Raw genomic sequence first — 25,948 nt, 5'->3', positions numbered from 1 at the left:
CCATGAGTTACCGTGCCTCGAAACAGGTCATTTCTGAAGGATTCGTTGCCATAGAAATGTACCTGGCTTAAAGGTGAGCCCCTTTCGTATGACCGGTTATCCTGAGTTGAACTCAGAGTTGACCAAAGATACCTCGCTGACTCCTCAAATTAAGCTTTCTAGGATTCCCCTCAGTACTTACAGGATAGTAAAACCAGGAACATTCTGACAAGTGGGGACATTTCAACAGACCCCACCAGGAACATTCTGACAACGGGTCATTTCAACAGACCCCACAAGGAAAAAGGCTTTTTGGGCTTAGGGGTTAGGGTTACAATCAGGGTCAGAATTTGGGTTAGGGGTTATGTTAGGGTTATAATTTTGAATGGGGGGCAGTTGTTTGGTCCCCACAAGGATAGTTAAACAAGTGTGTGCGTGTGTGTGTGTGTGTGTGTGGTAAGAAGACATCTACAGTAGGTTCTTTGTAACAAGAATTTAATTGTAGATAACATTACAGATATACCAAAAGCGCACCCACCCACTGACACACCCACACAGATCCCCACCCACACAGACCCCACACAGACCCCCCCCCCCCAGCCATACAGACTCCCGCAGTCAAGTACAACAATAAGTGCTTACATTCAGAACTCTGCTCATAGAATAACATAAAAATTATACATTCTAAAGAAATTCACAGTCGCTTTGAATAATTTTTCATATAATACACATTCATTAAAAAAATAAACTAAACCAAACCGATTGTTGAAGTGAAAGTGCAAAATAATAGAATTAAAAATAAATATTGATTGCAGACATTGTTTTGACAATTTCTTGAAGACAGCTGAGTATCTGGATGATTTCGCTTAGACCAAGTAGTAGGGTGGAACCTTAAAGGCCCCCCACCCACCCACCACTTGTTTTGGTTATCAGCTGAGGATGTGACCACTTTCAAACAATAGACTGAGCTGTGGATGCAAGAACATCCGTGAGCTCAAAATGATGTTTTTTTAACCATGTGACATTGTTTACAAACAATGGATTAACACAAGTTTATATTTCGGGTTGTGATGTTGAACTTGAACAGTTCAACTTAACTTATTAGGCAGTTATAAGTCATAATCTTCAAGAATCAATGGCTATAAATAAATATAAATCACTAATTTAAAATTTAAAAAAAATAATAATTTGATGAACCTTAGATCTGTGCCTAAGGACCTCTACCATGGCAGAACTGTACAGTACATTACTGTATTCTGATCCTAGATCTGTACCTAAGGACCTCTACCACTTTATTCATGATATTATAATATTATCTTTTGTAGCGACCTTCACCCAACACCTAGCGACCTTCACCCAACACCTAGCGACCTTCACCCAACACCTAGCGACCTTCACCCAACACCTAGCGACCTACACCCCACACCTAGCGACCTTCACCCCACACCTAGCGACCTTCACCCAACACCTAGCGACCTACACCCAACACCTAGCGACCTTCACCCAACACCTAGCGACCTTCACCCAACACCTAGCGACCTTCACCCAACACCTAGCGACCTTCACCCAACACCTAGCGACCTACACCCAACACCTAGCGACCTTCACCCAACACCTAGCGACCTACACCCCACACCTAGCGACCTTCACCCCACACCTAGTGACCTTCACCCAACACCTAGCGACCTTCACCCAACACCTAGCGACCTTCACCCAACACCTAACAACCTCGTCAGGAGGTTGGGATCTCTTGGCGTAACAACTAAGGTGTTGGGTTCATAGTCGCTGGACCCGGGTTCAGTTGGTCAGAAGTAAACTAACCTTCATGTGTCCAGGAAAATGCCCACAGGGTATCACATTGTCTTTAACCTTTCAAACAAATGACCAGGTTTTCCCCAAAATCCCGATTGGAGAATTCCTGCTTATTTCTTCCTGATTCCGGGAATCTTTCAACTGGGATTTCTGGGAAAAACCTGTCGATAAACACTGTTTTTGGACAAAAGCAGTGTGATTGATGAAGCCATGTTCTACTCAAAGACTCTTATATTATCTCATTATATGCATAGAGGTCAGAGGCATCATGCCCATAGGGGACACAGGGGCTTATCCAGGTTGGTAACTATCTTAGCTGACATGCCTGCTGGCAAAGTTGGCAGACTTTGGAAAAGAAAGCAATAACTAAATGTATTGAATCAGGCTCATATTCCATTAAATATTTTAGCCAGATTTTAAAAAGAGATTTCTTTAAAAAAGTAACCACCAGTCAGGAGGGTACAGACATCTCAAGAGATAAACTTAGACATGCAGAAATAAATATATATATATATTTGACATAGAATTAAACATAATGGTTTTGGCTCTAGATTGCAGGAAAAAGCTTTTTGAGGTCTTTGAAAAATTCTAAATGATTCAACTAGTCCCCTTTTGGACCACCCACCATCCATCCTCTCATCCCCTTCTGGACCACCCACCACCCACCAGCCATCCTCTCATCCCCTTCCGGACCACCAGCCATCCTCTCATCCCCTTCTGGACCACCAGCCATCCTCTCATCCCCTTCCGGACCACCAGCCATCCTCTCATCCCCTTCTGGACCACCCACCAGCCATCCTCTCATCCCCTTCCGGACCACCAGCCATCCTCTCATCCCCTTCTGGACCACCATCCATCCATCCATCCTCTCATCCCCTTCCGGACCACCAGCCATCCTCTCATCCCCTTCTGGACCACCCGCCATCCTCTCATCCCCTTCTGGACCACCATCCATCCTCTCATCCCCTTCTGGACCACCCACCATCCATCCATCCTCTCATCCCCTTCCGGACCACCAGCCATCCTTTCATCCCCTTCTGGACCACCCGCCATCCTCTCATCCCCTTCTGGACCACCATCCATCCTCTCATCCCCTTCCGGACCACCAGCCATCCTCTCATCCCCTTCTGGACCACGCGCCATCCTCTCATCCCCTTCTGGACCACCCACCATCCATCCATCCTCTCATCCTCTGTGTCCCTTCAGATTGTTGGGGTCCATGAAGGCCCTGATAGAGGTTGCTATGGTACCACTTCATAATAACTATAACGAATAAGCATTTTAACAAACAATTTATGAACTATAAAAAAATATATGTTTGTAAGCGTTTATAAAAGTACTAAAATAGTACTGATCTTGTGTGGCTGTAAAAAGGACATAAAGAGGATATAACTTCTGATTGGATGACATAAGATCAAATGGATTACTATTGGATGACATTAAGATCATATATATTCTGATTGGATGACATAAACACCATATGGTCCTTCTTTCTTTTCTGTCTGTAAGATGCTCTGCATATGAACATCTGCTTAATGACTGAAATGTAAATGTTACGTCGGTGAAAATGAAACTACTGTGACATCATTGCATCATTGCCACTTCCTACTCCCCCTTATCCTATTGGATGACATAAAGAGAATATGGAGTCCTATTGGATGGCAAAGATTATATGGATTCCTATTGGATGGCATGAAGATCATTTAACTTCTGATTGGATAACGTAACGCTTGATAAGACAGTGGTTAACATCACGTTTGATATGAAGTGTCTAATCAGAGGAGGAATTGAAGGAGTCCGAGCACAGATCACTGGGGCTAAGACACATTTAAGACACATTTTCTGCTGACCAGCTGGGCTAGTACACGCTTAGACAAGGGGGTTCCTAAAGGGGTTTTCTGCTGACCAGCTGGGCTAGTACACGCTTAGACAAGGGGGTTCCTAAAGGGTTTTTCTGCTGACCAGCTGGGCTAGTACACGCTTAGACAAGGGGGTTCCTAAAGGGTTTTTCTGCTGACCAGCTGGGCTAAGTACACGCTTAGACAAGGGGTTTCCTAAAGGGGTTTTCTGCTGACCAGCTGGGCTAGTACACGCTTTGACAAGGGGGTTCCTAAAGGGGTTTTCTGCTAACCAGCTGGGCTAAGTACACGCTTAGACAAGGAGTTCCTAAAGGGGTTTTCTGCTGACCAGCTGGGCTAGTACACGCTTAGACAAGGGGTTCCTAAAGAGGTTTTTCTGCTGACCAGCTGGGCTAGTACACGTTTAGACAAGGGGGTTCCTAAAGGGGTTTTCTGCTGACCAGCTGGGCTAAGTACACGTTTAGACAAGGGGGTTCCTAAAGAGGTTTTTCTGCTGACCAGCTGGGCTAGTACACGTTTAGACAAGGGGGTTCCTAAAGGGGTTTTTCTGCTGACCAGCTGGGCTAAGTACACGTTTAGACAAGGGGGTTCCTAAAGGGGTTTTCTGCTGACCAGCTGGGCTAGTACACGCTTAGATAAGGGGGTTCCTAAAGGGGTTTTCTGCTGACCAGCTGGGCTAAGTACACGCTTAGACAAGGGGGTTCCTAAAGGGGTTTTCTGTTGACCAGCTGGGCTAGTACACGCTTAGATAAGGGGGTTCCTAAAGGGTTTTTCTGTTGACCAGCTGGGCTAGTACACGCTTAGACAATGGGGTTCCTAAAGGGGTTTTCTGCTGTCCGCATAGAAGCACCTTTTGGTTTCAGGTAGAACTTTTTTTGGTTGAAGGAAGAACCCTCTGTGGAAAGGCAACTAGATGGAATCCAAAAAAGGTTTCTACATGGAACCAAAAAGGGTTATTGAAAGAGTTCTCCTACCGGGACAGCCGAAGAACCCGTTAAGGTTATAGATAGGGCACATTTTTACTAACCAGCCGGGCTCGTAGGGCACATTTTCTACTGACCAGGCCTGAAAAGGGAGGGGGAGTAAAGACGTGCATTATGGGGGATTGGTGATGTCATCATGTCTGCAACTCCCCTGTGTCCTGGGTACGCCTTGACCCCTAGGACACACAATGATACAAGGAGGTTAACATAATGAAAGCTCTCTCTCTCTCTCTCTCTCTCTCTCTCTCTCTCTCTCTCTCTCTCTCTCTCTCTCTCTCTCTCTCTCTCTCTATATATATATATATATATATATATATATATATATATACTGTATGTGTGTGTGTGTGTACCTGGGATTGGCTGGAGGAAGGGTTGTTAGTGCTGAAATCTGAGTCTCTCTTCTTCTGTGGTGTGCAGATACAGGACAGCAGCTTGCAATACTCCTCTCTAACCTGACGAGGGCAGCAGAGCACAGTGTTACACACACACACACACACACTACACACACAACACAACACAACACACACACCATACCGTTTTGTTCAGTAGGCAGTGCATGATGAACAGCAGTGCTCCCTGTAGAGAGTTGAGGATAGTGAAGAGATATGTCATGACCACTGTCCCCTCCTCTTGGAACTGGAACACTCCAAATATCCACATAGTACCCAACACACACAGCTGGGCCACTGCTGTCACTGTGAACACCCTGGAGAGAGAGAGGGGGAAGGGGGAAGGGGGGGAGGGAGAGGGGAGATGGAAGGGGGAGGGGGAGGGGGTGGGGGGAGGGGGAGAGGGGAGGAGCAGGGAAGGAGGGAGGAGGGGGAGGAGGAGGGAGGAGGGGGATATAGGGAGGGAGGAGAAAAGAGGAGGTTAAGGGGAGGAAGGGAGGGAGGAGGGATGGGAGGGGAGGAGGGGGGAGCAAGACAGTTTTAGAAGTTTTACTTCACAAATAAAATCTGAATTGCATTAATTAATTCATTCACACACCAAGGATTTGGGGCTGTCCTAACATTCAACTTTATTTCTTCATTCACCCGTCTGTCTGTCTGTCTGTCTGTCTGTCTGTCTGTCTGTCTGTCTGTCTGTCTCTCTGTCTCTCTGTCTCTCTGTCTCTCTGTCTCTCTGTCCATTCTTCTCTCTGTCTCTCTGTCTCTCTCTCCATTCCTCTCTCTGTCTATCTCTCCATTCCATTCTCTGTCAATTCAATTAAATTCAAGTTGCTTTATTGGCAATGGAAACATATGTTCACATTGCCAAAGCAAGTGAAGTAGATAATATACGAAAGTGAAATGAACAATAAAAATGAACAGTAAGCATTACACTCACAGAAGTTCCCAAAGAATAAAGACATTATAAATGTCATATCATGGCTATATACAGTGTTTTAACTATGTGCAAATAGTTAAAGTATAAAAGGGAAAATCAATAAACATAAATATAGGTCGCAAATCGTGCTGCTGTGATGGCACACTGTGATGACACACTGTGATGGCACATTGTGATGGCACACTGTGATGACACACTGTGATGGCACACTGTGATGGCACACTGTGATGACACACTGTGATGGCACACTGTGATGGCACACTGTGATGACACACTGTGATGGCACACTGTGATGGCACACTGTGATGGCACACTGTGATGACACACTGTGATGGCACACTGTGCGAGTTTATCAAAATCGGGTTTGTTTTCAAATTCTTTGTGGATCTGTGTAATCTGAGGGAAATATGTGTCTCTAATATGGTCATACATTGGGCAGGAGGTTAGGAAGTGCAGCTCAGTTTCCACCTCATTTTGTGGGCAGTGTGAACATAGCCTGTCTTCTCTTGAGAGCCAGGTCTGCCTACGGCGGCCTTTCTCAATAGCAAGGCTATGCTCACTGAGTCTGTACATATTCAAAGCTTTCCTTAAGTTTGGGTCAGTCACAGTGATCAGGTATTCTGCCACTGTGTACTCTCTTTTGAGGGCCAAATAGCATCCTAGTTTGCTCAGTCTTTTTGTTAATTCTTTCCAATGTGTCAAGAAATTATCTTTTCGTTTTCTCATGATTTGGTTGGGTCTAATTGTGTTGCTGTCGTGGGGCTCTGTGGGGTGTGTTTGTGAACAGAGCCCAAGGACTATCTTGCTTAGGGGACTCTTCTCCAGGTTCATCTCTCTGTAGTTGATGGCTTTGTAATACCTTCTTATGGCTTGGGGGCAGTATTTCAACATCTGGATGAGAAGCGTGCCCAAAGTACACTGACTGCTACTCAGGCCCAGAAGCTAGGATATGCATGTCATTGGTAGATTTGGATAGAAAACACTCTGAAGTTTCTAAAACGGTTTTAATGATGTTTGTGAGTAAAATAGAACGTATGTAGCAGGCGAAACCCCGAGGACAAAACTTCCAGGATTTGTTTTTTTGAGTTCACTCTCTTTTCAATGAGGTTTCATTGGGAATCTAGAATTCTAAGGCAGTTGCTTGCAGTTCCTATTGCTTCCACTGGATGTCGACAGTCTTTAGAAATTGGTTGATGTTTTTCCTTTGAGGAATGAAGAAGTACGGCTGTTCAGAACGAGGGTCGAGTGAAATGCACTGTTTAACCTCTTCAGTCGACCCTCTACTTTTTAAAACATTTTGTTAAAAATCACGCAACATTTCAGCGCCCTGCTACTCATGCCAGGAATATAGTACGTTCATATGGTTAGAATGTGTGGATAGGAAACCTCGGACGTTTTTAAAACTGGTTAAATCACGACTGTGGCTATTACATAACGTGCGTTACATCGGAAAGCGCAGGAAAACCTGATCACAGAAAATGGAAATAAATATCCTTGCGCCACTTCCAGCAATTGTTAACAGTGAGCCGAATTAGATAAGACCGAGCATTCAACTCCCACAGCATCCCCATGTTGTCTAGAGTCTTGTGAATTGAATCATCTTTGATTCTTGGTTGAACCGAAAGAGGGGCACGACTTACCTCCGGTCTCCGCCCAGATCATTCCGGAAGAGCTCTCTCCTGAAATTTTTTCCAAGACGACAGCTAATGATTTCTACATCGCCTATGGATGATTTTTATCGCTTATTAGCGTTCACTAATACCTAAAGTAGCATTACAAACGTATTTCGAAGTGTTTTGTGAAAGTTTATCGTCTACTTTTTGAATTTTAAAAAATGACGTTACGTTGTGAAATCGCTGTTTTTTTCGTTTATCACACAGTCTACATATAACGATATCTTGGCTTTATATGGCCCGATTTAATCGAAATAAAGACCCAATAGTGTTTATGGGACATCTAGGAGTGCCAACAAAGAAGATGGTGAAAGGTAATGACTGTTTTCTATTTTATTGTGCGGTTTGTGTAACGCCGAAATGCTAATTATTTTGTTTACGTCCCCTGCTGTGCTTTTCTGTTGTAGTGTATTGGTGCATGCTATCAGATAATAGCTTCTCATGCTGTCGCCGAAAAGCATTTTAAAAATCTGACTTGTTGCCTGGATTCACAACGAGTGTAGCTTTAATTTGATACCCTGCATGTGTATTTTAATGAACTTTTGAGTTTTAACTAATACTATTAGCATTTAGCGTAGCACATTTGCATTTCCAGAGCTCTAGTTGGGACGCAAGCGTCCCAAGTAGAGGCAAGAGGTTAATAGAGGCGCGTGACCAGAAATGCTCGCTACACTTTGTTTTCCTCTGTTATTGAACGTTGTTTATCCCGTCTTAAATTTGACCGATTATTTACGTTAAAAAATACCTAAAGTTGTATTAGGAAAGTTGTTTGAAATGTTTGGACAAAGATTACAGGTAATTTAGGAGATATTTTGTAGTCAAGTTGCGCGAGTGGTAACTGTTTTTTTTCTGGATCAAACACGCCAAATAAATTGACATTTTGGATAAAAGGACCATTTGTGATGTTTATGGGACATATTGGAGTGCCAACAGAAGAAGCTCGTCAAAGGTAAGGCATGAATTATATCTTTATTCCTGAGTTAAGTGTTGCGCCTGACGGGTTGAATTATGATTGTCTGTGTTTGTTTGATGGGGTGCTGTCCTCAGATAATAGCATGGTTTGCTTTCGCCGTAAAGCCTTTTTGAAATCTGACACAGCGGCTGGATTAACTAGAAGTTTATCTTCAATCCTATGTATAACACTTGTATCTTTTATCAATGTTTATGATGAGTATTTCTGTAATTTGATGTGGCTCTCTGCAATTTAATCGGATGTTATGTTCAGTAATGCATTGTCTCAAATAACGCGTCAATTTACACTGAGGTTTTTGGACATAAAGAGCGACTTTATTGAACAAAACATACATTTATTGTGCAACATGGAGTCCACCAGATGAACATCGTCTAAGGTTAGTGATTAACCTCTTAGTCCGCCCCATCCCGCATGCGGTATCGTTACTACAGCCTCAAGCTCATTAGCATAACGCAACGTTAGCGATTTTTAAAAATCGCAAATGAAACGAAATAAATATGCCTGTTCTCAAGCTTATCCTTTTCTTAACAATCCTGTCGTCTCAGATTTTCAAAATATGCTTTAGAACCAGAGAAAATCACTAATTTGTGTAAGAGTGGTGATAGCTAGCTTAGCGTTAGCATTAGCATTTAGCACGCAACATATTCACAAAAACCAGCCAAGGAATCAAATAAAATAATTTACCTTTGAAGAACTTCAGATGTTTCAATGAGGAGACTCTCAGTTACATAGCAGATGTCCAGTTTTTCCTGAAAGATTCTTGTGTAGGACACATCGTTCCCTTTTGTTACTATGCATATGGCTACCGAAACTAACCGAAAATTCAGTCACCTACATGTCAAACTTTTTTCCGAATTAACTCCATAATATCGACTGAAACATGGAAAACGTTGTTTGAATCAATCCTGAAGGTGGTTTGTCATATTTCTCTCCATTGAAAGCACCGTCCTTGTAGCCTGGTTTGTTCTGAGATTTGAATGGAAAAATACCGGGACCTGACTTTTGCGCACCAATTGCCACGCAGACACCTAGCGGGACACCTGGTAAATGTAGTCTCTTATGGTCAATCTTCCAATGATATGCCTACAAATACGTCACAATGCTGCAGAGACCTTGGGGAAACAAGAGAAAGAGTCCGTTCATTCCTGTCGCATTCACAGCCATATAAGGCGATCATGGAAAACGTAGCCTCAGAAATCCTGTGCATTTCCTGGTCGGTCATACATCTTGGTTTTGCCCGAAACATTTGTTCTAAGGGACTCACAGTGAAAATCTTTGCATTTCTGGAAACGTAAGACTGTCTTCTTTCCAAAGCTATCAATTCCAAGCATATTCGAGCATCTTTTCATGACAAAATATTGTGCTTAAAACGGGCACGTCTTTTTATCCAAAAATGAAATACTGCCCCTATAGGACTAACAGGTTAATTTAATCGCTATTTCTAACTTTTGTGAGCCGTCTCCTTGGCTGGAAAATGTCTGTATGGTTTTCTGTGGCTAGGCGCTATCCTAACATAACATTTCCCTGAATCTGGATTTTTGGGATGTCTCTAGGGCGATTGGGCTGGACGCTGGTCTAATTTCAATTGATCAGGAAAAGGCATTTGACCGAGTTGAACATAAATACCTATGGCACTCCTTTGAGGCTATAAGCTTCAGTTCTGGTTTTATTGATCAAGGTGATATATGGTGACATTGAAAGAGTATTGAAAGTTAACGGTGGCTTCAGTGCTCCTTTTAAAGTGTGTAGAGGAACTAGACAGGGGTGTTCGTTGTCCAGTGCTCCTTTTAAAGTGTGTAGAGGAACTAGACAAGGGTGTTCATTGTCCAGAATGTTGTATGCCATCGCTATAGAGCCACTACTAAATAGCATTAGACGTCGCATTGAAGTGGTGAACCTTTCAGAGGATATTCCTCCTGTTCCTCTCTCAGCATATGCTGATGATGGAGTTATTTTGGTGAAAAATCAAGCGTAGGTGGATAGTTTGAGTCTCATGTTTGATCGGTTTAATCTAGAAAGGTCAATTGGGATAAAAAGTTGTGCTTTACAGAATGGGAAATGGTCTGGAGGGATCATGGCTTTGCCAAGGGGGTTGGAATGGTGCAAGGGAGGTTTTAAGTATCTTGGAGTGTACCTAGGGGATGAGTAGACAATGGGAATGGTGCTAGAGAGGTTTTAAGTATCTTGGAGTGTACCTAGGGGATGAGGAGACAATGGGAATGGTGCAAGGGAGGTTTTAAGTAACTTGGAGTGTACCTAGGGGATGAGGAGACAATGGGAATGGTGCTAGATAGGTTTTAAGTATCTTGGAGTGTACCTAGGGGATGAGGAGACAATGGGAATGGTGCTAGATAGGTTTTAAGTATCTTGGAGTGTACCTAGGGGATGAGGAGACAATGGGAAAAAATTGTCCTCAGATAATCGCATGGTATGCTTTCTGCCGTAAAGCCTTTTTGAAATCTGACAAAGCGGCTGGATTAACAAGAAGTTAAGCTTTTGATCATACTTGGTTGTACGACATGTATAACATGGTATCATACTTGGTTGTACGACATGTATAACATGGTATCATACTTGGTTGTACGACATGTATAACATGGTATCATACTTGGTTGTATAACATGTATAACATGGTATCATACTTGGTTGTATAACATGTATGACATGGTATCATTGCAGTTAATGCTTTCGTATCTGTCACTCACTAAGATGTTGGAGATGGATGTGTCCTTTTGTAAGAGAAACCATTTTTCACTGTTTTATGGAGTGTGAGTGAACAAAGCCTCTCTGTGAAATAGTCTCTGTTTACAGCCGTAGGGGAGACTTTCAATAAAACGGTTTTTATTTTGGGGGTTTCAATACAGCAGAAAAGAAAATGTCAATTGTTACATTTTATTTTGGGACACACACACACACACACACACACACACGCACGCACGCACGCACGCACGCACGCACGCACGCACGCACGCACGCACGCACGCACGCACGCACGCACGCACGCACGCACGCACACACACACACACACACACACACACACACACGCACGCGCACGCGCACACACACACACACACACACACACACACATACGCGCACACACACCCCTTACTTGATCTTGTGTAGGTTGGAGAGGTCAGGGTTGAGACTAGAGAACTTCTGGGCCAGCCTCCAGACAGTGATGATGAAGATGAATGCGTTGAGGAAGATGATGGTGCACACTGGGCCGAAGAAACTCCAGATGAATCCTCTCTCCAGAGACAACCAACAGCTGACACACAGAGAGGATAACGTTAGAATTAGGTTAAAAACATGTTATATTTCTGTTCATTTTAAGTTAGGTTCAATCAAGGATCTTTCTCTGGAGACAACTAACAGATTACACACCAAGTGGATATAGTTAGAATAAGGTTATATTAAAGTTAGAATTATGTTATCTGGTGTTATTTACATGTTAAAATTATGTTGAAGAAAACCTCTGTCCAGAGACAACCAGCAGCTGACAGGTTATTTATATGGGACAGATTCGCTACACTCTGTCACACACACACACGCACGCAGACACACACACACACACACACACACACACGCACACGCACACGCACGCACGCACACACACGCACACACACGCACACACGCACACACACGCACGCAGACACACACACACACGCACGCACACACACACACACGCACACACACACACACACGCACGCACACACCCACACACCCACACACCCACACACACACACCCACACACAGACTCAGACTCACTGTTGTGTGGTACCATATCCATCTGGGTAGGTGATAGCAGAGATGATGACTATAGTCAGTGGCAGTCCATATCCCACAGCATGCAGGTACAGAGGTCTACAGTAAGACGAAGAATCAAAGAGCTTCATAAAATACAGGTACAGAGGTCTACAGTCAGACAAAGAATCACAGAGCTTCATAAAATACAGGTACAGAGGTCTACAGTAAGACGAAGAATCACAGAGCTTCATAAAATACAGGTACAGAGGTCTACAGTCAGACGAAGAATCAACGAGCTTCATAAAATACAGGTACAGAGGTTTACAATAAGAAGAAGAATCAACGAGCTTCATGAAATACAGATACAGAGGTTTACAGTAAGAAGAACCTTTGTCTCTCCCGAGCCCGTACGGGAGTTGTAGCGATGAGACGAGATAGTAATTACTAACAATTGGATACCATGACATTGGGGAGAAAAGGGGGTGTCACACCCTGGCCTTAGTATTTTGTGTTTTCTTTGTTATTGTGGTTAGGCCAGGGTGTGACATGGGTGATTATGTGTTTGTCTTGTCTAGGGGTTTTATGGGGTTGTGTTTAGTATAGTATTCTAGGTAAGTCTATGGTTGCCTAGAGTGGTTCTCAATCAGAGGCAGGTGTTTATCGTTGTCTCTGATTGAGAACCATATTTGGGCAGCCATATTCTTTGGGTATTTCGTGGGTGATTGTTTCCTGTCTCTGTGTTTTGCACCAGTTAGGACTATAATTGCAGAAGGGTTTTCTAACGATCAATTAGCCTTTTAAAATGATCAACTTGGATTATTTAACACAACGTGCCATTGGAACACAGGAGTGATGGTTGCTGAAAATGGGTCTCTGAACGCCTATGTAGATATTCTATTACAAAATCAGTAGTTTCCAGCTACAATAGTAATGTACAACATTAACAATGTCTACACTGTATTTCAAAAGCACGGACATTTCCAAGTGACCCCAAACTTTTGAATGGTAGTGTATAATGAAAATATATAATAGATTAGGAAATAATATAAATACAGACATTCCGTATCTAAATGAATTAAACATAAATGTATAATACAAATAAATACAAATATATACTCTAAATATATACTAACGCATAATCATTTATAACCATAGAGTAAATATATCCAATACCTTATGGTAGTGTTGAAGACCAGGACCACCATGAGGTAGAGCTGAACCCCCTCTAACAACATCCAACTGAAGGATCCTAGGAAGAATAGGTGGAGGAGACCTGCTACAAACCCACATCCTCCCTGAGAGGAGAGGAGAGAGGAGAGGAGAGGAGAGGAGAGGAGAGAGGGAGAGGAGAGGAGAGGAGAGGAGAGGAGAGGAGAGGAGGGAGAGGAGAGGAGAGGAGAGGAGATGGGGAACAGGAGAGGAGAGGAGAGGAGAGGAGAGGAGAGGAGAGGGAGAGGAGAGGAGATGGGGGACAGGGAGGAGGGGAGAGGAGAGGAGAGGAGAGGAGAGGGAGAGGGAGAGGAGAGGAGAGGAGAGGAGAGGAGAGGAGATGGGGGACAGGGAGGAGGAGAGGAGAGAGGAGAGGAGAGGAGAGGAGAGGAGAGGAGAGGAGAGGAGAGGAGAGGAGAGGAGAGAGAGGAGAGGAGAGGAGATGGGGGACAGGGGGAGGGGAGTGGAGAGGAGAGGGGGGACAGGGAGGATGAGAGAAGAGGAGGGGAGTGGAGAGGAGAGGGGGAGGAGGAGAGATGAAAGGGATAAAAGTCCAATTTAACCTTCAAAAACTTTCATTCAAACTCAAATTCAGATCTGACTGTATGTAAAAGTTATTTGTATATGTATATATAAGTTATATGTATTTTTAGAACAGCAAATCTTCAAAGTGAAATATTATAAAGATAAATATACCTTCATCGTTAGATTGACACACACACACACACACACACACACACACACACTTCCCACATGTTTATCCCCACCTTGCTCTGTGTGTGAGAGATACCGCTGAGGAAGACGAGGTCAGCGATGAAGAGGCAGACACAGAGGTGGAGGTGGATGGTGGTGCGTGTCCCCTGGATGGACCGACACAGCCAGAATGTCAGGATGCACAGCAACAGACACACCACAGACACCGACAGACCCAGCCACGTCAACAGACGCAGCTCAAATGTATCCTGGAGAGAGAGAGAGAGAGAGAGGTAGAGAGAGAGAGAGATTATTATTTTGCCATTAATACGTGTCACATATCAGTTTGCAAACTATTAAAAAAAATATATATAAAAAAAAACATATAATATATAATATATCTGTGATGCAGCTCCAGAACGCAGGTGTTTCAGCTCAGTGCTTTATGTGGTGGTGTGGTGAGACAGCAGAAAATAGGAGCATTGCGCCGTGATTGGCTCAGTATTCTGTCACTCATGGGGACACTACATCATCGCCAAGTTTAAGTCCTTAGTAAGGGTAGACATCCAAAATTGCAGCCCTTTGGGTCCTGCCATAGAATTAAATTACAAGTCCCCTTTCAATAATGCTCAAGATCATTGGCCACAGATAAAATGACGTCAAATCACATTATATGTACAATGGCTTTGATTGGACTGATCATGTCAACATCTTACTTTCAAAATCTTAGCTAGCAGTCATGATCATGAATCAAGTAGACATTTTTAATCCTTGTCATATGAAGGGAAATAATGAAGAGAAATTGTAGATAAAACGTATCGGTGCTCATCGGCCATTGGACATAAAGATTACACAACAAGTGGGAAAATCGCAAATTCAACAAATCAAATCAAATTTTATTAGTCACATGCTCCGAATACAACAGACCTGTGAAATGCTTAATTACGAGCCCCTAACCAACAATGCAGTTTAAAAAATATATGGATAAGAATAAGAGACAAAGGTTTAGCTTGTCTGGTAGGCTCGTGTCACTGGGCAGCTCTCGGCTGTGCTTCCCTTTGTAGTCTGTAATGGTTTGCAAGGCCTGTCACATCCGATGAGTGTCAGAGTCGGTGTAGTATGATTCGATCTTACAGGCTGACTACACTGCTCGCGTAGCGTGCGCAAGAGTTGCAAAATAAATGTAAAAATCTATATTATTAAATTATTGCACCCACACTGTTCGCGCGTGCCAACGAGCATTTGCATTGCCAAAGGCTAAAATAGAAGTCAGTTCTATTTGTGATGCAGATCGCGCTGCAAGACCTGCCTTTCCTCATTGGTTTATAGAAGCATGTACCCGTGTATCATCTCCTCATTGGTTATCCTCACGTGGGTGACTGAAAGATGAACGAGGTCAGTGGCAGTAATGCACCTAATCTATGAAATATTGCCAATTGCAATATAAAGTCAAGAGAAGAAAATGCCAAAAGGAGGAGAGATGACTAGAAATGATTCGGTTGACTGTTTTATGTGTGGACTAATTGTCGGAGTAGAGGACCTTGTGCATTTCAGGTAAAATAACAACTCAATGTTTATATCACAGGACAAATTAGCTGGCAACAGCAAACTAGCTAAATAGGACAAATTAGCTAGCAAGTGCAAGCTAGCTAGCTAAATTGTCATAAATGTTTAATGATTTTCGCCCTGTCCCCAAATTAATGTAATTGGTTCAGAGTTTGTTTTGATATTTAACCTGCGTGTCGATCGCCTTTGGTGTGGGAGGACAGAACACCACTCGCGCAGCCGGTTTGGCTTTCATGTTAGTGCTGTATTGATGCTTTGCCGGTTTGATGGTTCATCCCGCATAGCGGGATTTTTTATAAGCTTCCGGGTTAGAGTCCCGCTCCTTGAAAGCGGTAGCTCTAGCCTTTAGCTCAGTGCGGATGTTGCCTGTAATCCATGGCTTCTGGTTGGGGAATGTACATACGGTCACTGTGGGGATGACGTCATCGACGCACTTATTGATGAAGCCAATGACTGAGGTGGTATACTCCTCAATGCCATCGGAGTAATCCAGGGACATATTCCAGTCTGTGCTAGCAAAACAGTCCTGGAGCTTAGCATCTGCTTCATATGACCACTTTATTATTGATCTCGTCACTGGTGCTTCCTGCTTTAATTGTTGCTTCTAAGCAGGAATCAGGAGGATAGAATGATGACCAGATTTGCCAAATGGAGGGCGAGGGAGAGCTTTGTATGTGTCTCTGTGTGTGGAGTAAAGGTGGTCCAGAGTTTTTTTTCACTCTGGTTGCACATTTAACATGCTGATAGAAATTTGGTAAAATGGATTTAAGTTTCCCTGCATTGAAGTCCCCAGGTACTAGGAGTGTCAACTCTGAGTTTGCTTATGGCGGAATACAGGTCATTCAAATGTAAATAAACAAACAAAAAAACACAATCGGTTGGGGGAACGTAAAACGTCTGTCTTCTTCTCCAGCGCCATCTTAACCCAACAGTAAGTGGTTTGTAAGGAATCAGTGGCTAACTGCAAGCAATGCAAAGCAATCTTTAGCTTGATTTCAATGGACTGGCTGTGTGTGGTTTTTTTTCAGGGTTCCCACCATAAATCCAGAGAATGCCAGACTTTGATGACAAAGTTTGATGATAAAATTTGCTCACAAAGTAAAGCCCTGCCACCTTCATAAGATGAGTCCAAAAATGTCTGGTATGCTGCTGTATAAATGATGTAATATGCCAGGGCGATATGTATACTGTAGCTAAGCATGTAGTACTAAGTGTATGTTGTGTAGTAAGCTGTTATTTGCCCATGTGCCTCACCTTAATAATGTGGCCTATTTGTAACAACGCAGGATTGTAAACATATCATTCGTGGCCGGTGTGCTTACTTTATTACTTTTTGTGTATAGTTTTGACAATGCTACTGATAGTAGTGGTGGCACTTGGCACATACACGCGAACTCAGCACACACAACATTCTATAATAGAAGAGTGTTATTTGAAGTGTATCTTTTTTGACATCAAAGACCCAAATGGCGTTCAATGTGCCTCACCCTAGTAATTTGGTCTATTTTCACCTCTTTATTTTGCCTACTGTTCTGACTTGGTGGTGCACATGTAGCCTATAACCTGTTTTAGAGAAATGTCATCATTGAATATTGTAAGAGCTTTCATTGTCTATATGCCCCCTTTATTTATCCTATGGTTCTGATTTGGTGTAGAGGGAGAACACTGCAAGAATGGCCCATGTTCTGAATTCTATCAATGTACATTTCAAAATTGCTGAACAAATAGTTATATTCACCACGTCCGTCGTCGCTCATTAATGTCTTAATCAAAATGGCCTCTTATCCGCTTGTCGTCCCCTTATGCCATAGTTTGTACATCTCAATTGTCAGTAGAAACCAATTTTGTTTAAGCAAGACAGCCATATCGGCTATGTCTTTTTTTTAAAGGCAGTAAAATGAGGCTGAATAAACTGTTTCGCTGCCAGACAAGGCTCAGCTGAAAGCCAGGTGTAGCAGTGGTAAGGTGTTTGGACTGCTGTTGGGACAGCTTTATGTAGGCCCTAACAGTTTGTGGTCACCGTTTCTCACCATTATAGTGCAATTCATGTATTGTTTAGTGTTGTGTTGTGTAGTGGCTTGCTGACATGCATCCCACATTTATCTGGGTTTTCCCCCCAAGATTAACATGCTAAAATCACCACTGTATAACATCAAGATGCAGGGAGGGAGGGAAAGAGAGAATTACCCTGTTAACAAAGTTAGCTAGTTTGGTTTGAAGACCCATCTGCACCATTTAAGACAAAGACCTCAGTTAATAATGTTAGGCATCTTCAGCTATTCTCAGTTAAATGTTAAGCATCTTCAGCTATCCTCAGTTAATGTTAAGCATCTTCAGCTATCCTCAGTTAATGTTAAGCATCTTCAGCTATCCTCAGTTAATGTTAAGCATCTTCAGCCATCCTCAGTTAATGTTAAGCATCTTCAGCTATCCTCAGTTAATTTTAAGCATCTTCAGCTATCCTCAGTTAATGTTAAGCATCTTCAGCCATCCTCAGTTAATGTTAAGCATCTTCAGCTATCCTCAGTTAATGTTAAGCATCTTCAGCTATCCTCAGTTAATGTTAAGCATCTTCAGCTATCCTCAGTTAATGTTAAGCATCTTCAGCTATCCTCAGTTAATGTTAAGCATCTTCAGCTATCCTCAGTTAAATGTTAAGCATCTTCAGCCATCCTCAGTTAATGTTAAGCATCTTCAGCCATCCTCAGTTAATGTTAAGCATCTTCAGCTATCCTCAGTTAATGTTAAGCATCTTCAGCTATCCTCAGTTAATGTTAAGCATCTTCAGCTATCCTCAGTTAATGTTAAGCATCTTCAGCCATCCTCAGTTAATGTTAAGCATCTTCAGCTATCCTCAGTTAATTTTAAGCATCTTCAGCTATCCTCAGTTAATGTTAAGCATCTTCAGCCATCCTCAGTTAATGTTAAGCATCTTCAGCTATCCTCAGTTAATGTTAAGCATCTTCAGCTATCCTCAGTTAATGTTAAGCATCTTCAGCTATCCTCAGTTAATGTTAAGCATCTTCAGCTATCCTCAGTTAATGTTAAGCATCTTCAGCTATCCTCAGTTAAATGTTAAGCATCTTCAGCCATCCTCAGTTAATGTTAAGCATCTTCAGCTATCCTCAGTTAAAGGCACAGTCAAGTTAGTGTATGTAAACTTGTGACCCACTGGAATTGTGATGCAATGAATTATAAGTGAAATGATCTGTATGTAAACAATTGTTTGAAAAATTACTTGTGTCATGCACAAAGTAGAATTCCTAACCGACTTGACATCATCCAGTGTGTGTGTGTGTGTGTATATATATATATATGTGTGTGTGTACCTTTACAGGGTAGAGGGCCATGAGAACAGCAAAGCTGCTAAGGTGGGAACAGGAACACACGGTGTGTGTAGCGTTAGATGTGACTTTGGTACAGCCATGACTTGACCACGCCCCTCCCTCTTCATGGACACGCCAGAACACACAGGTATAGTTCATTTCTGATGACTCTGCCCTCACCTGGGATTGGGGGGGAGAGAGAGAGAGAGAGGCTAAGCACTTCTTAGAGAAATGTTTCTTCATTTCAGAAGGCAGCAAGAGTGTCAATATGTTAGGCCATCGTGATTATGTTAGGCCATCGTGATTATGTTAGGCCATCGTGATTATGTTAGGCCATCGTGATTATGTTAGGCCATCGTGATTATGTTAGGCCATCGTGATTATGTTAGGCCATCGTGATTATGTTAGGCCATCGTGATTATGTTAGGCCATCGTGGATATGTTAGGCCATCGTGATTATGTTAGGCCATCGTGATTATGTTAGGCCATCGTGATTATGTTAGGCCATCGTGATTATGTTAGGCCATCGTGATTATGTTAGGCCATCGTGATTATGTTAGGCCATCGTGATTATGTTAGGCCATCGTGATTATGTTAGGCCATCGTTTATGTTAGGCCATCGTGATTATGTTAGGCCATCGTGATTATGTTAGGCCATCGTGATATGTTAGGCCATCGTCGATATGTTATGTTATGTTAGGCCATCGTGATTATGTTAGGCCATCGTGATTATGTTAGGCCATCGATATGTTAGGCCATCGTGATTATGTTAGGCCATCGTGGATATGTTAGGCCATCGTGATTATGTTAGGCCATCGTGATTATGTTAGGCCATCGTGATTATGTTAGGCCATCGTGATTATGTTAGGCCATCGTGATTATGTTAGGCCATCGTGATTATTTTAGGCCATCGTGATTATGTTAGGCCATTGTCAGGATATGAAAAAGTCCTAGCTGTAGATGTACAATTATAATATGTTACAATATTGTGTTATGTTACAATTTTTACATACATCATATATTAACATCAGCTATTATAATATACAATATTGTGTTATATTTACATACATCATATATTAACATCAGCTATTATAATATTATTAAATGATACCTGTAGATGTTTGAAGGTGAGGATGACAGGCTGGGTGAGTTGGTCTGTTGCTGGGTTACTGACAAAAGCTGTTACCACCTTGGAACTGATCTGGTAGTTAGGCTTTGATGCTGTGGCGGTTGCTGTGTCTGTGTCTGTGTCTGTGTCTGTGTCTGTGTCTGTGAGGTACTGGAAGGAGTCGTTGACATATCTCTCCACTGTCTTGTAACACACCAACCCAGCCAGAGCGAAACCTGTGAAGCACAGAAAGAAACAAGTTACCAGAATGTCTTGTACCTTTCCCAGAATTCTCAGATTTTTCAGGTTTCCTGGTTGGAAGATTCCAGGAATAAAGAGGGAATAAACAGAAAATCCAGAATCCAAGATTTCTGGGCAACATTGGTAGTTTTGGAAAGTTATTGGTACTAAAAGTTAGAGTACTTAGTGTTGAGGGAATTCATATGTTTAAATGAATGATTAGAATATTCCACCCTGAAACCATATAATTGTATGAAATTGATGAGAGTCATGAAATTATTCTAATGATGTGTGTAGTTTTAGTCAGTAAAATTATATATTTGTGAGTGTAGTTTTAGTCAGAATTAGGGTAAAACAATATATCTGTACAATAAGACTTTATAGTATCCTAAACACAGACTGTCTGAGACAAATTCAGTGCCAACCTGACTAGAGATTTGGGAGAGGACAGGGAGTACGTCTCAATGTCTCAAGGTCTCCCTAATCTCTGTCGGCTGGGTAGTGAGACAGTATGTGTGTAGGATACATTCTGTTTGTGTGTGAAAGTATGTGCGTAAGGAGTCTGTTTGTGTGTGAAAGTATGTGCGTAAGGAGTCTGTTTGTGTGTGAAAGTATGTGCGTAAGGAGTCTGTTTGTGTGTGAAAGTATGTGCGTAAGGAGTCTGTTTGTGTGATAAAATCTGTTTGTGTGTGAAAGTATGTGCGCTGTCGTGAATAAACATTTTGACTATTTTAGCTGGGCCTCCGTCTGTTTCATTCAACCAGTATCTTACAAATTCGGGGTTGCAGACCGAGTAGTTTAATTGAATTGGATTATGAATATCGAGAACATAATTCTCGTAACAATTTGGTCCTTCGAGCCGGATCTCAATACCTGCCTCTGTCGTCCCAAGGAACTGCTGAAAACCGTGCACGGGCAGATCCAGGATCCGTAAGACAAAGACCTGACCTCTGAATTGAGGGTTTATTTCAGGCCAGTGGTGAACTGGTACACAACAGAGGTGGTGACGAGATCTTTATTCACAAATGTGGGGGAATGATTTAAGATATCTTTGACTTGATGTTCTAAATACTTATATATCAATAATAGGAGCTTGGTTATTCTAAACAGATTCACTAGGAGGCTTTTACTTTGTGTATTAACCAAAATCGATTGAGGGAACAGGTCCACAGTGACCTGCGGTACATGTGCACTACCATAAATAAAAATAGCTTAATAATTGAGGTCTGTGAGGAATGGCCCGAGATGATGGTGATGATGGTGATGATGATGATGAAGAGTAGCCTACCTGGGTACGTCCCGTTGCCGGTGGCTGTCTCCCAGCTGGTGTCCAGTCGAGCGTTGTCATTGGCCAGGCTGATTGGCCCAATTGGCGGAGTCTGTCCCCTCCTCAATGCAATCTCAGCCTCTGTGTACAAGGACCAGGTAAAAGGTGAAGGAGGATGTGTGTGAGTGTGTTCAGGAGTGTATGTGCGTTCATGTGTGTGTGTGTGTGTTCGTGTGTGTGCATGTTCGTGTGTGCGTGTGTGTGTGTGTGTGTGTGTGTGTGTGTGTGTGTGTGTGTGCATGTTTGTGTGTGTTCAGGAGTGTGTGTGTGTGTTCAGGAGTGTGTGTGTGTTACCTGTGTGGTCTGTTTCCATGGTGGTGTGGTTATTTCTGAGCTGCGGCGCTATGAGCTTCATGGCGTCCTCCACAGCGCCGAGCAACCTACTCACCTCACGGCTGTTGCTTAGGATACCTTGAGACAGGAAACTGTCTATCTGCGTGAAGACATTCTACACACAGGAAGTAGAAACAGGAAACAGGAAGTGAGTGAACGAGGTGTATATGTTTACATGGATGCATGATTGCACCGTGTGTGGATGTGCATTTGTGCGCGTGTGTGTGTTTTTGTGTGTGTGTGTGTGTGTGTGTGTGTGTGTGTGTGTGTGTGTCTGTGTGTCTGTGTGTGTGTGTGTGTGTCTGTGTGTGTGCGCGCGTGTGTGTGTGTTTTTGTGTGTGTGTGTGTGTGTGTGTGTGTGTGTGTGTGTGTGTGTGTGTGTGTGTGTGTGTGTGTGTGTACTGGTTTACCTCCAGTAACATCTCTCCAGTCATTCTCCCTCTGGCTGCTTCCCCAGAGTTACTTAACGCCAGACAGCTGTTCCTCATCAGAGACAGGAGACCAGCTAAACCTGGGACATTCTGAGAGCGAGGAGAAGTTAATTGACTTAATGTGAGTAAAAACATTTATAGCAGGACATATATTGTAGTGTCAGAAGATGGTTCTTGAAAGTATTATTTAAAACAGAGGTGCCTGGGTTTTGAACTCACCTGTCCAGGAGTCTCATCCCCTTTAAACTGGTCACATGTCAGTACTGAAGGAAACACAAAACACTGCCATCACACCTGGATCGACACTACACAGCACAACACAACACAACATAACATAACACAACAGGACACAACACAATCACACCTACGCAACTAAACAATCCCACCTGCACAACAACACAAACACAATGACAAATAACACACCTGTGTATTTTCTGCACCACAACAACAATTGATGTGTATCTTCATACTAGTCAGATAACCCACAAGACATGCCACTAGAGGTCTCTTCACAATACCCAAGTCCAGAACAGACTACAGGAAACACAGTACTACATAGAACCATGACTACATGGAAATCTCTTCCACATCAAGTAAATTTAAAAAATGGATAAAGATTATGGAACAGTGGGGACTGTGAAGCAACACAAACATAAGCACAAACACGATAACAGACATGCATACACACACACATGATAACAGAAATGCACAAACACGATAACAGACATGCATACACACACACACACTAACAGACATGCATACACACACACACATGATAACAGACATGCACACACACACACATGATAACAGACATGCACACACACATGATAACAGACATGCACACACACACATGATAACAGACATGCACACACACACATGATAACAGACATGCATACACACACACACATGATAACAGACATGCACACACACATGATAACAGACATGCACACACACATGATAACAGACATGCACACACACATGATAACAGACATGCATACACACACATGATAACAGACATGCACACATAACAGACATGATACACACACATGATAACAGACATGCACAAACATGATAACAGACATGCACACACACACATGATAACAGACATGCATACACACACACACATGATAACAGACATGCACACACACATGATAACAGACATGCACACACACACATGATAACAGACATGCACACACACACATGATAACAGACATGCACACACACACACACAACAGACACATACACACACACATGATAACAGACATGCACACACATAACAGACATGCATGATAACAGACATGCACACACACATGATAACAGACATGCACACACACATGATAACAGACATGCACACACACATGATAACAGACATGCATACACACACACATGATGATAACAGACATGATACACACATGCACACATGACACAACAGATAACATGACATGATAACAGGCATGCACACACACATGATAACAGACATGCACACACACATGATAACAGACATGCATACACACATGATAACAGACATGCACACACACACATGATAACAGACATGCACATACACATGATAACAGACATACACATACACATGATAACAGACATACACACACACATGATAACAGACATGCACACACACACATGATAACATTCGCAGTACACATGGATGTTGATACTGTATGTGGTAGTTGAGTAACGGCCTAAAGGACACACACTTAGTGTGTTGTGAAACCTGCTGTGAATGTTTTGTAATGTTTTTAAACTGCTTTAATGTTGCTGGATCCCAGGAAGAGTAGCTGCTGCCTTGACTGGAACTAATGGGGATTCTTAATAAATACAAATACAACACACACCACACCACACCAAGATACAACAACACTACACAACACACACCACAACACACCACAACACACCACGACACAACAACACAACACACCACAACAACACACCACAACACAACAACACTACACACCACACACCACACACCACACCACACACCCCAACACAACACACCACAACACACCACAATACAACAACACTACACACCACAATACAACAACACTACACACCACAACAACACTACACAAAACACGCCACAATACAACAACACTACACAACACACAACACAATACAACAACACTACACACCACAACACAATACAACAACATGTTATGTATGTTATGTTATGTTATGTAAATGTAGATATAGATATATGTTATGTTAGATATAGATGTATGTAATGTTATGTTATGTTAGATATAGATGTATGTAATGTTATGTTATATATAGATGTATCTTATGTTAGATATAGATGTATGTTATGTTATGTTATGTAGATATACAGTGCCTTGCGAAAGTATTCGACCCCCTTGAACTTTGCGACCTTTTGCCACATTTCAGGCTTCAAACATAAAGATATAAAACTGTATTTTTTTGTGAAGAATCAACAACAAATGGGACACAATCATGAAGTGGAACGACATTTATTGGATATTTCAAACTTTTTTAACAAATCAAAAACTGAAAAATTGGGCGTGCAAAATTATTCAGCCCCCTTAAGTTAATAGTTTGTAGCGCCACCTTTTGCTGCGATTACAGCTGTAAGTCGCTTGGGGTATGTCTCTATCAGTTTTGCACATCGAGAGACTGACATTTTTTCCCATTCCTCCTTGCAAAACAGCTCGAGCTCAGTGAGGTTGGATGGAGAGCATTTGTGAACAGCAGTTTTCAGTTCTTTCCACAGATTCTCGATTGGATTCAGGTCTGGACTTTAACTTGGCCATTCTAACACCTGGATATGTTTATTTTTGAACCATCCATTGTAGATTTTGCTTTATGTTTTGGATCATTGTCTTGTTGGAAGACAAATCTCCGTCCCAGTCTCAGGTCTTTTGCAGACTCCATCAGGTTTTCTTCCAGAATGGTCCTGTATTTGGCTCCATCCATCTTCCCATCAATTTTAACCATCTTCCCTGTCCCTGCTGAAGAAAAGCAGGCCCAAACCATGATGCTGCCACCACCATGTTTGACAGTGGGGATGGTTTATTCAGGTGATGAGCTGTGTTTGCTTTTACGCCAAACATAACGTTTTGCATTGTTGCCAAAAAGTTCAATTTTGGTTTCATCTGACCAGAGCACCTTCTTCCACATGTGTCTCCCAGGTGGCTTGTGGCAAACTTTAAACAACACTTTTTATGGATATCTTTAAGAAATGGCTTTCTTCTTGCCACTCTTCTATAAAGGCCAGATTTGTGCAATATACGACTGATTGTTGTCCTATGGACAGAGTCTCCCACCTCAGCTGTAGATCTCTGCAGTTCATCCAGAGTGATCATGGGCCTCTTGGCTGCATCTCTGATCAGTCTT

At 42.5% G+C, this 25,948-nt stretch overlaps 1 protein-coding gene across 3 annotated transcripts in view; it reads right to left on the bottom strand.

The window, feature by feature from the left end:
* Positions 1–457: 457 nt before the first annotated feature.
* The window catches only part of LOC135560021 (adhesion G protein-coupled receptor E2-like), a 39,615-nt gene continuing 14,124 nt past the window's right edge, over positions 458–25,948 (bottom strand). For 2 of the 3 annotated variants that reach the window (XM_065001009.1, XM_065001011.1), the window contains 13 exons: positions 22,805–22,848; positions 22,565–22,675; positions 22,116–22,269; positions 21,783–21,902; positions 20,258–20,490; positions 19,150–19,326; positions 14,329–14,523; positions 13,526–13,647; positions 12,374–12,469; positions 11,715–11,873; positions 5,168–5,339; positions 4,984–5,085; positions 458–4,809 (listed from right to left, as the gene is read on the bottom strand). In XM_065001009.1, the coding sequence (XP_064857081.1) occupies positions 4,768–4,809; positions 4,984–5,085; positions 5,168–5,339; positions 11,715–11,873; positions 12,374–12,469; positions 13,526–13,647; positions 14,329–14,523; positions 19,150–19,326; positions 20,258–20,490; positions 21,783–21,902; positions 22,116–22,269; positions 22,565–22,675; positions 22,805–22,848 (1,727 nt within the window). In that variant the 3' untranslated portion in view covers positions 458–4,767. The remainder of the gene's footprint in view (positions 4,810–4,983; positions 5,086–5,167; positions 5,340–11,714; positions 11,874–12,373; positions 12,470–13,525; positions 13,648–14,328; positions 14,524–19,149; positions 19,327–20,257; positions 20,491–21,782; positions 21,903–22,115; positions 22,270–22,564; positions 22,676–22,804; positions 22,849–25,948) is intronic. The other variant, XM_065001010.1, reaches the window with a different exon arrangement.

The sequence above is a fragment of the Oncorhynchus nerka genome, linkage group LG15 (assembly GCF_034236695.1).
Source record: "Oncorhynchus nerka isolate Pitt River linkage group LG15, Oner_Uvic_2.0, whole genome shotgun sequence".
Classification (NCBI taxonomy): domain Eukaryota; kingdom Metazoa; phylum Chordata; class Actinopteri; order Salmoniformes; family Salmonidae; genus Oncorhynchus; species Oncorhynchus nerka.
This window is presented reverse-complemented; position numbering and strand designations above follow the sequence as displayed.